The sequence below is a fragment of the Cricetulus griseus genome, chromosome 3 (genome assembly GCF_003668045.3).
Source record: "Cricetulus griseus strain 17A/GY chromosome 3, alternate assembly CriGri-PICRH-1.0, whole genome shotgun sequence".
Lineage (NCBI taxonomy): Eukaryota > Metazoa > Chordata > Mammalia > Rodentia > Cricetidae > Cricetulus > Cricetulus griseus.
In genome coordinates this window covers 75,082,206-75,098,963 of record NC_048596.1, presented here as the reverse complement: position 1 = coordinate 75,098,963, position 16,758 = coordinate 75,082,206, and the positions used below count along the sequence as shown (strand labels likewise).

The 16,758-nt window shown below is 44.7% G+C and overlaps 1 protein-coding gene across 10 annotated transcripts in view; it reads left to right on the top strand.

Annotated features, from left to right (window-relative positions):
• Katnip (katanin interacting protein) overlaps positions 1 to 16,758 on the top strand; it is a 176,469-nt gene that overhangs the window by 5,243 nt on the left and 154,468 nt on the right. For 5 of the 10 annotated variants that reach the window (XM_035442230.1, XM_035442231.1, XM_035442232.1 and 2 more), the window contains exon 1: positions 10,524 to 10,641. The exons of 3 other annotated variants lie outside the window; for them this stretch is intronic. In XM_035442230.1, coding sequence (XP_035298121.1) covers positions 10,584 to 10,641 — 58 coding nt within the window. In that variant the 5' untranslated portion in view covers positions 10,524 to 10,583. Of the gene's footprint in view, positions 1 to 9,907; positions 9,949 to 10,523; positions 10,642 to 16,758 lie in introns of those variants that run through there. 2 more of the 10 variants (XM_027404698.2, XM_027404699.2) reach the window with 2 other exon arrangements.

Here is a 16,758-nt window from a genome sequence, read left to right as displayed (position 1 = left end):
TGCTTCCTAAACTCATAGTTTAAATGTCTAGCAAGTCTCCCCAAGCTGGGCTGGGCCTTATTGTGCAGTTTCCTGTGCCTGCTTTTCTCTGGCTTGTTGGTTTGATTGAGGCTATCCCATCTCCGTGTTGCAGTTTGGATGTTGCTCCTAGATTTGGTCTAAGTAGCCCTGGGTTGCCATCTCAGCTATGCCATCTCTGAGCCTGTTTTCCTGTCCATGAGACTGATATGATGGTGAAATGTTTCTAGACCAAGTGTGGTGGTTGGTACACACTATAATCCCAGCACTTGGGAGGCTGAGACAAGAGGATTGGGAGTTCAGGCCCATAGCACCCTCTGTCTCAAACAAAGAAAACAGAGAAGAAAGCATTTGTAATGGTGGCTGATGGTATTGGAGTCTGCAAATGGACAGATTTCTTGCAAACTGCTGCTAAAGAGAACAGGCATTCTCTCTTCCTGTTTCCCTGTCTCCTTTCCCCAAGACTAGGTCACTTGTAGTCCAGTCTGACCTGGAACTTGATTTGTAAGGGAGGATAATCTTGAACTCCTGATCTACCAGCAGTCTCTAACACAGGAGTGTACTCTTTGTTTAGAAAAATTTTCTGTTTGTCATTTTTTTATGCTCATGAAGGTAATTGGCTATGCAAGTATCCTTGCCTATGAAAATGTTCGCCTTTGCATTAAAGTCTAATTTTCTCTAGTGAGATGGTTAAAGAAAAAACAATTGTACTCAGTCTTTGGGGGACATGATAATTAGAGAAAAGCTCACCACATCAGTGCCATTAGAAAGGATTTTAAAGTTGCTTCATTTGTCTTTGCCGCCCTGGAAGCAAATATTCAACATTTCCCCTGTTGATACCAACCATTTGCTTAGCAAACTTTCTCAAAGATTAATAATGTCAAGCTGAAATTTGCCTGGCTTGTCTAGATGATCCCAAACTACAGAACAGGCAACGATGACCCCTGAGGCTTTGCTGAGAGCACACTGCCAGTCACCAGGATGGAGTTCGGACCTTGTGTGGTGCCTACCAGGCTCCTAGGGATGTTTCTGTTTCTCTTACTACTTAAACCAAGCATGAGATAACCGGAAGATTGGGCTTCAGCTGGCAAAATAAATATATGCCTTATGTGCCACGTGTCTGCTCTTTTCTTCTTTGCTTCTTACTTCCTCCAGGTGCCTTTTCTCTTGTATCCAGCAACCACTCCACCCTATCACTTTAGCTTCCAGGAACTTGACATGTGTATTCTGCTTGTTTTTATGGCATTTAGGTAGTGATTCAACATATCAGTGTGTTTGTGCAGCAGGATCTAGACATAGCAAAAGAAGTAAAATCAAATTCCAGAGAAGGGTGGGAATTCATTATACAATTCCCTCCCTTCCTTCCTCCCTCCCCTCCCCTCTCTCCTCATATAGCATAGGTTGGGCTTGAAGTTACTGTGTAGTGAGGATGGTTTTGAACTCGACCTCTCTAAGTGTGGAGATTAAAGGTACATATCACCTTTTTTAGCTTTGCTCCCATTTTCAGATTTTTTTTTTCTTTTTGTGTGGCTCAGATGCTGCTCAGTAGAAAATGATTACCTAGCATGTGCTGGATACTGTATTCCTTCTCTGGTACCACAAAAAGAAGTTATAAACAAAACAAAAAACAGAAAAAGTTCTATAAAGGTGATTTTAAAAAGTTTTTAATCTTTTCTTAAAGTGTAGAGAGAGAGAGAGAGAGAGAGAGAGAGAGAGAGAGAGAGAGAGAGAGAGAGAGAGAGATGGGGAGGGGAGGGAGGAGAGAGACATGCCACAGTATGTGTGTGGAGTCAGGACAACTTAGGGAGTCAGTTCTCTGCCATCTGGGTCTGGAAAATGAAAGTCAGGTCATCAGGTTTGATAGCAAGTGCCTTTACCCAGTGCTCAGTCTTAAAAGGAGATGTAGAGGTGACTTGTTGCTCTTCCAGAGTGTCTTAGGGTTTCTATTGTTGTGAAGAGACACCATGACCATGGCAGCAACTCTCTCTCTCTCTCTCTCTCTCTCTCTCTCTCTCTCTCTCTCTCTCTCTCTCTCTCTGGTTTTTCGAGACAGGGTTTCTCCGTATTGCTTTAGAGCCTATCCTGGCACTCACTCTGTAGACCAGGCTGGCCTTGAACTCACAGAGATCTGCCTGCCTCTGCCTCCCCACCGATGCCTGGCTGACCATGGCAACTCTTATGAAGGAAAACATTTAATTGGGGCTTGCTTACAGTTCAGAGGTTTAGTCCATTATCATCATAGTGGGAAGCAAGGCAACATGCAGGCAGACATAGTGCTGGAGAGGGAGCTAAGAGTTCTTATATCTTGACCCGAAGCAACAGGAAGTGGTTTGAGACACTGGGCTTGGCTTGAGTGTATGTATGTATGGTATGTATGTATGTATGTATGTATGTATGTATGTATGTATGTATATATGTATACGAGACCTTAGAGCCTGCCACACACTTTCAACAAAGTCACACATACTTCAACAAGGCCATGCCTCCTAATAGTGCCACTCCCCTTATAGGGACCAATTACATTAAAACCACCACATTCCGCTCCCTGGCTTCATAAGCTGGTAACTGTATCATGATGCAAAATGCATTTATTCCAACTTCAAAAGTTCCCATAGTCTATCACAGTCTCAACAGTGTTTTAAAGCCCAAAGTTCAAAGTCTCTTCTGAGATTCATGCAACTTCTTAACTGTCATCCCCTATAAAATCAAAACACAGATCACATACTTGCAACATATGACACAGAATATACATTACTGTTCCAAAATGTAGGGAAGGGAGCATGGTGGTTTCGAAGAAAAAGGGAGTGGCACTATTGGGAGGGGTGGCCTTGTTGGAGAAAGTGTGTTAATGGAGGCAGGCCTTGAGGTCACATATATATACTCAAGCCATGCCCAGTATTTTAGACCACTTCCTCTTGCCTACAAGATGTAGAACTCTCAGCTCTTTCTCCAGCACCATGCCTACCTGCACACCGCCATGTCCTGCCATAATGATAATGAGCTAAACCTTTGAAACTGTAAACCACCCAATTAAATGTTTTCCTCTATAAGAGTTGTTGTGGTCTTCACATCAATAAAAACCCTAACTAAGGCACAGAGGGAGTTTGATTCCCAGCACCTATGTTGGGAGAATCACCTCACATGACTCCAGCTCCAGGAGATCTGACACCCTCTTCTAGCCTTTGCTGGCACCTGCAGATACAAAGCATGCACAGGCATGTGTATAAATAAAAGACAATTTAAAAAAATAAGAGATACAGCAAGTCTGGAGACAGCTCAGCTGGTAAACTGCTTTCCTTGTAAGTGTGAAAGTCTGGGTTTAGTTCCCAAAAGCCCACATAAGATTCTGGGCATTTATTTTGGGGGTTGTGTAGTCCCAGTGCTGGGGAAATGGTGAGCTCCATCAGGGAGAGTTCCTATCTGAAAAAAAAAAAAAAAAAAGGTGGATGGGGGTTGCTGTGATGACTCAGAAAAAGGCATCTGCTGTCAAGCCTGGCAACCTGAGTTTGAGCCCTCAAACCCAGACTCTCGCAAGTTGTCCTTTGACCTCCATATATAAGCATACAAATGCATGCCAACATAAATACAAATTTAGTAAGAAAAAAAGAAAAAAATAGAGGACAGCACCTGAGGAAAAACACTTGAGATTGTCCTCTGGCCTCTATACACTTGTGCATACACATGTACCCACACACACAAACAGGCACACACAAGGAGAAGTAGCAAAAGTTGAACTCTGCACACCAAAGTCTGCAGACTAACCTGATAGTCATTCCACAGACATGCTTATTTGGCTCATAATGTTTTTTTATGTATTAGCACTGGTTGTCAGCATTGAAGAACAGGGAGATTTCTTATCAACAGCTAATTGAGTGTTTTGAAATATCAAGAGACTGATAATACTCGACTGGGATTCTGCATGGGAATTACTCTTTCAAGTAGAGGTACCCTGAGAGGGAGGTGTCCCTTGCAATGCCACCCACCGCCCTTGTGCCTCTTGCCTGCCTGCGCCCTTGGTCTCTGAAGTCGCAGTCCTGTTACCCTATGGTTGTGAACACCTTCAAAGGTCCTTTTGGACTCTTGTGTTTATATCATGCTATACATAGTACCCAAGAAAAGGTAAGATAGTCTCCGCTGAACTCACAGGCTAGTGAGAAAGCTATGTAAATAGGTGGCTTACAGTTCAGCATGGCAGTCTAGGAGAGAGTATTTGTAAAGATCACTCCTTTCCCAAAGCATTTTCCCCACTGCCTGGTTTTGTAAACAAAGTTTTATTGGAGCACAGTTATGCCCACTCCTATCCATATCCTGTATGATTGGCTTTCATGCTGCAGTGACAGAGCTGAGTGGTTTTGTCAGAGAACATATTGCCTATGAAGCCAAAATACTTGCAGTCTGGCCCTGTCCAGAGTCAGATTGCCAACTGCTGCCATAGAAGATCCAACCTGATTTAATTTCTAGATAGTTCAATATATCACAGTGGCTGTGCTTATCTTAATCGTAGCTAGAAAGAAGGCTGCAGAGCAACAACTTATCTAAATAGTCTGCACCATAGAGTGTCATAACTGGCACACACAGCTCAGCCTCCTCATGAGGCTGGGGAAGATGAGCTAATAGAATAGCCCCCACTGTGGAGCTAGCTAGCTCTCTGCTGCTCAGTTTAACTGCCTTTGGGCTCACAGGGTATGGACCTGTGAATGTGCCTGTTCCGAATTAGGAGAGATTTGTAGAGGAGTCACTTCTAAGCACATTAAGAATGAGGAGATAAGACTGCCAGTGAGCAGAGTGGTACAATCTCAGCACATGGGAGGCTGAGGCAGGAGGGTCTTCGGTTCCAGCCAGCCTGGTCTGCATAGCCAAATCCATCTCAAAAAGCAAAACAAGAAACTATGAACTCCCAGTATCTTGTGGGTTTCTGAAAAACCTGGTCCTTGCAGCTACAAGTGGCCTATGGATGTGCCACCTTTATTTGGGGAATTTCTTTAGAAAAGTAGTCCTGCTCAGGGCCAGCTCTAATCTTGAGGCACCCACTCCTGTCCAGAAGTTTTATACTGGGCTGTATCGGGCTCATAGCTATATTTTTTCAATTCAAAACTGTGGCTTCACATGAATCCCTGAATGTTCCATTTTCATGATAAGAGGCTTTGGCTACACTGAGCCTGCTTTGTTACTTAGGCCTTGTCCTTCAGTAATGAACAGTGGCTTGCCGTTGGCCTTGGATATGTGCTGATGATTTGCCCCCCTTCTGGCTGGTGGCACCAGGCTTCAGGAGCTCACATGTTGCATGACACATACTGGCCTTCCCTGTAGGCACCTGAGATTTCACCTGAGCCACCACAGGCAGCTCCCCACTCCGGAGCATGTCACATTCTTTCCCAGCTTTCTGCCTTACCTGTGATGCATTCCTGGCCAGCTGCACCCTTTCAAGTCACTCCCAGAAGACTGTGGTGATAGGCCCTGGCATGCAGAAGTACCTCCTCTGTCCAAGAGGCGTCCACCAGGTTGTAGCAAGACTGGCCTCGTGCCCTTTCCCCTGTGGAAATGGAGACCCACTCCTCTTGTAGGCTAAGGCCTGGCAAACAGGTGTTACTGGATTGACATTCTAACCACAGAGAGTTTAACCTATTTGTGCCCTGGAGAATTTCTGGCTAACCTCCATAAAGCAAACTCTTAGCTAAGTCTCCAGACATTTTACATTCCTTCTCTAATGGTCAAATTTGGTTTCCCCAGACAGTGGCATGTAGACTAGTTCAGCCCAGGCTTGATACCATACTTCGGCCAAGCTCCCCTTTCTATGACCCAGCAGCCTCTCTCTCGATTTCCAACTAGCATCCTGTCTCCAGTTCTCACCCCAGTGAAGTTGTGGCCACTCCTAACAACTGCCTAGCCATGGAGCCTACTGCTACCTTGAAACCCTTAAGTAATGGATTCTCTAACAGTGTTGTATATATGTACGTGTGTGTTTCCTCATCCTTTCTTTTTTCTTCTTTCTTTTTTTTTTCTTTTTTTTTTTTTTTGGCTTTTTGAGACAGGGTTTCTCTGTGTAGCTTTGGAGGCTGTCCTGGAACTCACTCTGGAGACCAGGCTGGCCTCGAACTCAGAGATCGCCTGCCTCTGCCTCCCGAGTGCTGGGATTAAAGGCGTGTGCCACCAACACCTGGCATAAAGTCCTTTCTTTAGGTACATCATAAGATAAAATCACAGGTTTTAGCTGGAAGGGACTTAATGACTCTATTCTGTAGTTCTATTTTAGGGGCCTTGAATTGTCTTAGTGCTCAGAGGATTCTAGGGGTCACAAATTGTGAGGTCTGCAAGGCCAAGTAATAGACATGATATAAATGACTGCTGTGGCCAGGGTTTCTGTTATAGCCGCTCCATTAGTGCCTGTGACTCCCAAGCCCACTTGGCATAGTTAGTAATACTCATTTTCATGAAGATCTGCCTTCATTTTCATGAAGATCAGAGCATGTGATTTCCTCAGTCTATAAAATGGAAAGCTGAGCCTGGTGTTGTCCAGCCTGTCGTGGTGGTGGACATCTCTAATGCTAGTGCATGGAAGGTAGAAGCAGAAGGATTAGGAGTTCAAGGCTGGCCTGGGCTTTGTGAGACCCTGTCTAGAAAATTAACAAAACAAAATGAAACCACAAGAATTATATGCATTCATACTCCAAAAACACAACAATATCTCCCCATTAGGGCATTTTTAAGAAGTATATATGTGCAAAGTCCCAAGGCAAAGAATCTGGCATATAAAGTGTATATGTGTTAGTTTCATTGGTGACAATGTTGTTCTTGTGATCATTGGTTCTGACACATGAGCCTTTGCCTTCTGAAACTTTGCTGGAGGGACCAACCCCCTAGACTTTGGACTTGACCTCAGCTGCAGGGAGACAACCAGGAAAGGTAGGAGTGGGAATGGAAGGGCACTGTACCATCTGGCAGCTTTAGCTCTGCCAGGCAGTATGACAGGCCTTGCACCACCAGATCTTCCAGTTTTTCACAGTAGTACAGAACTTGGGATTTTGAGATGTGAATTCTCCCAAGTTTTAGCTGTTGGCTGAAATGTGTGTGTGTGTGTGTGTGTGTGTGTGTGTGTGTGTGTGTATGTGTGTGTGTGTGTGTGTATTTATGGAGACTAGACAAACATCTGTGCCCAGATTGAGCTACTGAGTGATTCTTGGATCCAGCCTGATCCCTGTTATTTGTCAGATGTGAAGGCTTATTTAAGGCCCATGGGAGCCGAGAGTCTAGGGGCAGCACCCAGATCTATTTCAGCTCATCTCCCCCACTCTTTCCCCAATATCTCTATTTATGAACTCTGCCTCTACATCTTCTGTTTTAAGCCTGCAGAAACAAGCTATGAAAACCCATAAAAGAGGGTCAGGCCTCCCCTCCCTCTGTGGGTGCTTCACTACCAATCATGCTTCTGTAGAGGAAGAATTAAGATTGAGCTTGTGTGTTTGTAGCTGGAGTTTCTGTTCTGCATGGTCCCGCCGCCCTTCAGCCCCAAATAAACACACAGAGACTTATGTTAGTTAGAAACTGTTTGGCTGATGGCTCAGGCTTCTTACTGGCTAACTCTCTCTTAATTATTTCCATAAATATTAAACTATGTATTGCCACGAGGCTGTGGCTTACTTGTAATGCTTCAGCATGTTACTCTTTCATTGGCTACATGGCATATCCTTGGCAGCTTCTCTCTGCCTTCCTCTCCCCAGAATTTTCATGTGGTAGCCCCGCCTATACTTCCTGCCTGGCTACTGGACAATCAGTGTTTTATTCACCAACCAATAAGAGAAACATATACAGAAGGACATCCCCCATTATGGGTTGGTCTGGGGTAGTTTTGTAAATTCTGACTTAAAAAAAATCTAGCTCCTCTACTTGTAGGGTTTGAGAGGGATGCTGGGCATTTGGTAAAACAAGCTATGGTGGTACAATGCTGCAACCTCAGCTGTTTGGTTGCCTGGAGCAGGAGGGTTGTCATTTCAAAGCCAGCTGGGCTTCATAAAGAAACCCTTTATCCAAAGACTAAACCAAATTAAAAAAAAAATCCCCCAAAAAGGTCTGTCTGGGAAAGCATGTACCTTTTCATCAGGATTCTTTAGGTGTTCATGCACTTTTCATGGCAGTTGAGTAAGTCATTTAGGAGTCACCTTGTCTTATGTGGCAAGCCCAGGGGTGGAAGGGGTAAGATAGGTTGTGGAAGGAGAATGGATTTAGTAAATAATGTGACCCATATAGAGATAGACCAGAATCCATTTCAGCCTGGGAATCTTGTTTCCACAGAAGCCATTGGTTATGTTATAGAAGTGTAGCTTTTCCTTACCTTACACATTTCCCAGTGGTCCTCAATGGAGTATCAAACATATTCAATTACATTCTGAACTCAGTGGGTGTGGGCAGGGAGATTGGGAAAGTGTCAGGTCCAGAAAGCACTTCTCATAGAAATTGATCATGCCCCTCTCCTCATTGTCCATTTATTCTAGAAACATCTGCTGATGCTGACCACAATTTAGGCTCCATTCCAGGTGTGGAGAATTGAGTTTTCATAAAGCCCTCTAGCAGCCTTGGTGGTAGAGACAGACCATGAGCACATAAGAAGCAAAGGGGAGCTGGGTATGGTAATGCACGCTTTTTGTCTTACCACTCAGGAGGCAAAGGCAGGTAGAGCTCTGTGAGTTGAATGAAGTCTAGTTTACTTAGCAAGTTCCAGGCCAGCTAGGGCTACATGGTTGAGACCCTGTCGGAAAAACTAAACTGTTTGTGGGAGATTATGCTAGGAGGCCTGAGGATGAGTTCAGTGGGAGTTGTATCCCTTTGAGTTGAAAGCTAATTAGTAAGGAGGAGCTGAATGGAGCCCAGGGGATGAATGATCCAGATCTAGGTAATAGAGAAGTCCAAAGAGGAGTGTGGGATGCAAGGAACAAAATAAAGATGGATAAGATGGCAAGAGTGAGAGCTTAGGGGGCTTGAGATGCCTCAGGCCAGGTCCATGTGGAGTCTGTTCAGCCAGAGCATGGTTTGCATTGTCTGCTACACACAGGGATACAGAAGGTAAGCTGATATGTGATAATAGTCTCTTTAAAATTTGTCAACTGTGTTTTTCTGTCTGTGATGCTGAGGCTGGAACCCAGGGCCTTGTGCCTGTTAAACAAGGGCTCTACCTCTGAGTTTCTGTTGTTTTTAGATTTTATTACATTTTTGTAAGGGTGTGTGTGTGTGTGTGTGTGTGTGTGTGTGTGTGTGTGTGTGTACACATGGAGGTCAGAAAATAGGTTATAGGAGTCATTTTCTTTCTGCCATCAGTGTGTTTGTGTCTGTGTGTATGTGTCTGTGTTTGTATGTGTCCATGTGTGTATGCGTGTGTGTGTGTGTGTGTGTGTGTGTGTGTGTGTGTGTGTGTGTGTGTGTGTGTACATAGCAGTTAGGGGAGTCTCAGGGTTAGAACCTAGTTTAGGTCTTCAGGTTTGGCAGAAAGTTCCTTTCCTGCTGAGTCTCTGTGCTGGCCCTGAGCTTCTACTCAGCTGCCACCGGCAAATCTGGGCAAGAATGGAGGCTGGAGCTGGGTGTGATGGTAAACACTTGCAACCCCAGCATTCAAGAGGCTGAGGCATGAGGATTGTGAGTTTGAGGTCAGATTGGACTACAGAGTGAGATCCTGTGTGTCTAAGGGGTTGGGGGAGTTCAGGATCTAGAAGAGCCAGGGGCTAGAAGAGGGACAGTGAAGAAGACTGAATAAGTTTGGGATGCATTTGGGAGCCAGAGTTCCACAGAATAAGGCAGGATCCCTGAATCTCAGTAGATCTGGACAGAGGGATATAAATCTCTCAGTTTATAGGTTTATAAACTCTATAGGTTTATGCATGCTCTTTCCTGTCCCTGACAGTGCACTTCAGTGGATCTGTGACTGATCAGACCCCTGGACAGGTAAGTAGACCCTGCCACCCAGGGTTGGCAGTATCAGCCATCATGCTGCCTTGTCCTGCTCTGAGACATCTGAGTGTGAGGCTGCAAGCCAATGCAAAGAGTGCTGTGCAGGTTATAAATAACCACTTCTAGCTGCCAGCTGCGATTTGGATTTGGAAAGGAGAGGAGGGTCTTAGCATGACTTGTTTATCTTAGGTAATTTGGCAGTAAACTGGGCCCTGGGAATTCCAGTTACAAGGAGAATGCAAAGGAAGAGTGACAGAAATATGGTTTCAGGCTTTCAGAGTGAAGTGTAGCTTAAAAGCCCAGCCCTACCTGGGACACATGGGGAGCAAAGGAAGCCTTTGCCTGGCTCCTGCTCTTGTCTAGTGGATTTCTGGCAGATCCCTTTGTTTCCTCAAAAGGGGCTCATGGACTTAGAGGTAAAGAAATGTAGTCCCTTGGTATCTATCTGTAGGACCCTGCTGTGGACCCCCAGGGGTGAAGTCTGTGGGTGATCAAGGCCTCTGGGTAGTGTTTAAGTATAACCTATGTGCTACCTCCCTTTTCTTCTGCATCCTGTGAACCCACTCTAGGTTACAGCACCTAGTGTGATGTGAACACTGGGAAGCAATTCATGCTGTGTTTAGAAAACAATGACAAGACAGGGCAGTGGTGATGCACGCCTTAAATCCCAGGACTTGGGAGGCAGAGGTAGGTGGATCTCAGTGAGTTCAAGGCCAGCCTAGTCTACAAAGCAAGTTCTAGGACAGGCTCCAAACTACACAGAGAAACCCTGTCTCAGAAAAGGAAGGAAGGAAGGAAGGAAAGAAGGAAGGAAGGAAGCAATTACAAGAAAGTACTGCATATTGTTAAGGTGCTTCCCCCAAATATTTCTGTATTTCTATTTGCTGTTAATTGGGCCTGTGGATAGGAGGAGCTGACTGCCACTGGGAAAGAAGTGATTTTCCAGTTTACTGCCTAGTTATTTTTCTATTGCTGGAAGACACACCATGACCAAGACAACTCATAAAAGAAAGCATTTAATTGGAAGCTTGCTTATAGTTTCAGAGGTTCAGTCCATGGTCGTCATGGCAGAAAGCATGGCAGCAGGCAGGCAGGCATGGAGTTCACAGCTTATAGCTTGATCCACAAGTAGCAGAAGGAGAGAGAGAGAGACAGAGACAAAGAGAGACAGAGAAAGAGAGATGGCCTGGTGTGTGCTTTCAAGTCCTCCAAATCCACCACCAGTGACACACATCCTCCAGCAAGGCCACACCTCTTAATCCTTCTCAAATAGTGCCACTCCCCAGTGACTAAGCATTCAAATATATGAGTCTGGGGTGGGGGATTCTAATTCAAACCACCATAGTTACCTGTTAGGTTGGAAAATGGAGGCCTGTTTTGAATTTTTAAAAATTATTCATCAGGCAAGTTGGATGGCTCAGTGAGTAGAGGTGATTGTTGCCAAGCCTGGGGACCTGAGTTTGACCTCTGGAACCCACATGGTGAAAGGAGAGAACCCACTCCCACAGTTATCCTCTGACTTTCGAATTAGCTACCCCCTATGCAAAATAAATGTAATAAAAATAATTTGTCGACATTTAAAAATCAAAGTTTTGTCAGAAGACCGATTTAACAGTTTCTCTAGAAAAAAATCAAAACAGATGAAAACAAGCCAGGTATGATGGTAAATACCAGTAATCTCAATGCTGGAGAGTCTACAGCAAGAGAATTGCCTGGAATTCAAGGTCAGCTTGGGTTACAGAGACTTTAACAACACAAATCCAAAAAAAGCTAGCAAGAAAAGGCCCACATTCCATCATACAAACCAGTCTAGTAGCTGAGCACCCTGTGAGGCTACTTTCCACACTGCCCTAGTGCTGCTACGTTGCTACTTTACCTGCTCACCTCTGACATGTGTTTACAGTGCTGTAGGTGGAAGTCAGAATCAGGTTCATAGGCACACAGGAATTTGAGTGGGGCTGAGGGTGCATGGAGCATGGGTAGAAATGACACTGAGTCTTGAGGGCTATGCTGCCACACACTTGCCAGATTCCCTTCCTTGCTCTGGGACCTTGGCTAAGTTGTTTTACTTCTTTGTCTCAGAGCTGTGATTGAAAGTAAAGAATCCCAAGAGCCATCAAGATGAAAGAGTCAGTGCTAGTGAAAGCATCTCCAGCCGCTGTGGGACAGGTCTTGACTGGCCCTCTTTAATCTTTCCCCATTTCCCTTCCTTATCTTCTCTAGCCATTCCACAAAACCTTTGCCCTCAAATTAGTTCGAGGTCACCATTGGCTTAGCTAAGAAACTGTTGTTCATGTATTCTGTCATAACTTCACTCTTACCTCCCTGCATTCCAGAGCAATCTTTTGAGAAATCTGTCCTTCTGCAGATGCTGTGCTGGTCTTCCAACAAACTTCTAGGCATGAGGTTCATGGAGCTGCTTCCGTGTCCTCAATAGACTCCCTCAAGCCCTCTCAGACTTCCTGTGGGAAAACCGTTAGCACATCTCTTATGTTACGTTTTCCTAATCTTTATTCTTATTTCTCTTTTTCTTGTATATGTATGGTGTGCATTTGTGTGTATTCATGTTTGCATTTGTGTATGTGGAGGCCCAAGGTTGATGTTGGGAACCATCCTGGCTCTTCTGCCTTATTCAATGAGGCAGAGTCTTCAGTTCAGCCCAAAGCTTGCTGACAAGGCTGGTCTCACTAGCCAGCTTGTTCTGGGGATTCCTATCTCTGCCTTCTGAGGCTGGAATTAGAAGACACCTTCCATATTCACCCAGCACCACTTATGCAGATTCTGGGAACCAAACAGCTTTTAACCACTGAGCCATCTCCTCAGCCTACCTTCTTTTCTTTTCTTTTCCTTTCTTTCTTTCTTTCTTTCTTTCTTTCTTTCTTTCTTTCTTTCTTTCTTTCTTTCTTTCTTTCCTTCCTTCCTTCCTTCCTTAAAGCAAAGGCTCTCTTTCCTTTCAAAGGAATTGTTTACGTGTACTTTACTAGTGCTTTATCTGCATGTATATCTGTGCACCACATACATTCAGTGCCCATGGAAGCCAAAAGAGGGCATCAGGTTCCCTAGACCTGGAGCCACAGACATTTGGGTGCTGAAAACTGAATCCAGGTCCTCTGTGAGAGCAGCCAGTGTGTCTACCTGCTGAGCCATCTCTCCATCCCCTGTAGCTTATTGGAAGTAAGAGTAGATCTTAGAAGAGTAAAGAGTAGATCATATAGAATTCTATTCACTTCTTAATTTCAGTATTGGGCATTGAACTCAGGCCTTATGCATACCAGGCAGGACTCTACCACTAAGCTCCAACCCTCTTTCAGCTTTTGAGTGATGCTTTTCATCCTGTGGCTTGCCATGCTTGTCCAGGAGTTCTCCACTGATGCAGGTGTCCTCAGAGGCCAGAAGAGGGTACCAAAGCTTCTGGAGCTTGCCTTCCAGTGGGTTGTAAGCTGCTTGACATGGGTGCTGGGAACCAAACACAGATCCTCTGTGAGAACCCCATGCACTCTCAAACACTGAGCCATCTCTCCAAACCCCTGTCTGACAAATTTTGATACCATGGATACCTCACACACATACTTGTGGAAGTTGTGGACTTCCCAGCAAGTTTCTAGTCAAGGTGTTGCCAGTTCCAAGGGAAAATGCCCTTTGTGCTTCTGAGTATGTTGCTAACATACTTTCCAAAGGAGCCAAGCCATTTTGTGTTCCACCCATCAAGGCCTTTCTTAGCTCCTTTACATTTTTCTCAGTCTGTTAGGTGAGAGGGATAATTTTAGTGTAAATTAAATTGCATGAACACACACAAAGTGCAACTCACACTTAGATAACAGAACAAATAAGTTGGCCTCATTGGTCACGAGGTGGAAGAACCATCATTCTCCTGGGGACAAACAAGTCCTTTGTTATAGTCCCTTGTGATGAAATCTGTGGTCCAGACTTTCTGTGCCTGTGGGATTTGTACGAGTCACCTTTATTCTCCAAAGCCTGGAAGGGAGAATGGAATGCTAAGCCTGCCCCTCTATGGTTGGCATTTGTTCCAGATCTTCTCAGGAAGCCATCTGGCGGGAAGGGAGTGCCAGCTTCACCAGGGAGCCATTTGCTTCTAATCTCCTTATTAATTGTTCTGGGAGCCTGAGACAGATTAAATGCTGCATCACAGAATGACTGCTTCTCTCACGAGCTCCTCCCCAGTACTTTGCTGCACTGTCTTTCTTTGTTCTTAGACTGGGCTTAATGACCTGGCTGAGGGACAGTGACACATAGTGGCTAAGACAGTCTATCTCTGGGCTGCTCTACTTACCAGCTTCCTCTTTGGGTCTCATGACCTAATCTGACACTGGGTAATAGTGGTGTCTATTTCCTTGGCGGCTGTGAGTTGATACATGTTCCCAGTTTGGAGGCCAATGCTTGGCACATGCTAAGCCCTGGCCACGGGTGCAACCCATGGTGATGGTGATGGTGATGGTGATGGTGATCATGGTGCTGGTGATAGTGATGGTGATGATGGTTAAGTGCACAATTTTATGACAATGAACAAACTTTTCAGTCTCTCACCTGCAGTTTACCTCTCCTTACTTCATTGGTTAACACTAATGAGAATAATAGCATTCCTCTGAAGCAAGAATTACTCAATCCCCAGCACCAATAAGATAATATATATATAAAAACAAGCCTTTGGCCAAATCTGGCCTGCTGCCTGCTTTTGTAAATAAAGATTTATTGAAACAGTAATGGTGTTTAATTGCCTATTACCCATGGCTACTTTTGCTCTGCAGTGGCAAAGTATCAGTGCCAGAGACCTAGTAGTATTATGACCTTAGGCATTACACAGCCAATAATACTGTGTGGCCTTTTATAGAAGTTTTTTTTTCTGATTCCTGATTAATAGAATTGGTTGTGAGGGTTCAGGAAGATGCCTCTGCATAGAAGCTGGCTGCAGGCAGATGGCTAGCATGGTAGAGCTGTGGCAGCCAGGTGCTGACCTTCCATGAATTCAGAACTGTGCCTGACTAGAGAACAAAATAGAGGGAGCAGATGAATAGGGATAGTTTAATGAGGGATACCATAAAGATATATTTTGCATGTGTATTTTTACCTTGTACTATTTATTTCCATATGCACCATATTTTACACACATGCATTAGTCTGCAGCAGTGGGTCTAAAATGGCTGAAGCTTATTTTCAAGGGTAATTTTGACATGATTTTCCTCTTGCCTGATGACTTCAGATGAAGACACGACTCTCTCTAAATGATAGTGGTGAATATTATCTACATCTAGAGCAAAGTAAAACTGAAGTGTCAGATCCTAACCACTGACAATAAATCCTAAGTGCAGATAAAGCCCTTCTCCAGCCATAAATGGAGGGAACGTGTTCTATTTACAAAACCTCAGCGGGTTCACGTCTCTTTTCATTTCCCCAGGCACACATCTGTCCTCGAAAGTGAAGCACACACATAGCATTTACATCTGGCCTTATTTATTGCTCTGGAGCTGATACAGGCAGGTCACCTTGCAAAGTGCAGAGAAACACCCCTTTCGTTCTGCAGGCAGTGTATATGGATATTAATGTCACCTTCTTCCACTTCTCTCTCTTGGTTGCTGTAAGAACAAATGAGCTACAAGTAGGAAGACACCCCAGCATGCCAGATGCAGCAGGCAGGTGCAGTGGAGTCTGAGTACATTCCTTCTGTTTCTGCCAAGAAGTGGTCATCATGGAGCTCCCTGCAGGAGAGAGAGGCTCCCAGGTGTGAGGACCCAGCCAGCTTCTAGGGAGGTTACATACAAATGCTCATAATTAGAGTGCATTATCTTCATTGGAAGATAAGCAAATTATTTTTCAATTTAATGGATAAAGACACTTCTAATTAACTCCAGTAGAGAGAGTGCCTTCACGTTTTAAAGTAGTTAAAGCTTTTGGGACAGTTTTGTTTTAACTGTGTGTTGAAATTTTATTTTGTTTTATGTGTATATGCTTGTGGTGTGGTAATGGAACACAAGGCCTTATACATGCTAGACATAACAGACACTGTGCTACCATTAAGCATTCCCTGGCCCATAATGGAATTTTAGAAGATGAAAAGTAAACCCAATGATGATTTGAATTAATGTATTTTATTTTATTTACTTCTTACTACAAGGCTCTAGCTGGCCTCACACCGCAGCAATCTGCCTACCTCTGCCTTCCAAGTCCTGAGGTTAAAGGCATGTACCACCACATCCAGCTTTGACACAATCCAGGAAGCAGCTGTGCCCCAGAGAGCCTGGGATTTAGCCATGGTTCAAGAATGCTCTGTACTCTCCCAGAACAGAGCCTCAGGTGGTGTGATTGGTGAAGGAAGGGCTTGCTAGACTTAGGCTGCCTCGTTGACCCCTAACTGCCCTCCTGCTCCCTGCCTTGCCCTGGGCCAACACTGTCACCGCTGTGGCCATATCCTGGTCTTTTGGCATCCATGGCCTCCAGCCCATGTGGTCTCTTTGAACTCAGACCCATGTGGGCCGCTTTTGTGTGGGTAGACTTGACTACCTGTTATATAATCTTTTCTGGCTAGCCCAAGGATTTGCTTGGAATCCACAGGCTGACAGTCAGAGCAGATGTGTCCAAGGGCTTCTGGAGTGTTCTCTCTAGGTCCTGTCCCAGAACATTGGGTTTCATGAAACTATGATTAAGTTAGCCCAAGAACTAGATCTCCTGATTCTTAGACCCTAGTCTCTTTTTGTTTGACGTGTGTATAAACTTTGTGGAGTTAGGGTGGAGGGGAGAAGAGGTGCTTGTGAAGACCAGAAGAGGGTGTCTGAAGCCCTGGAGCTGGAG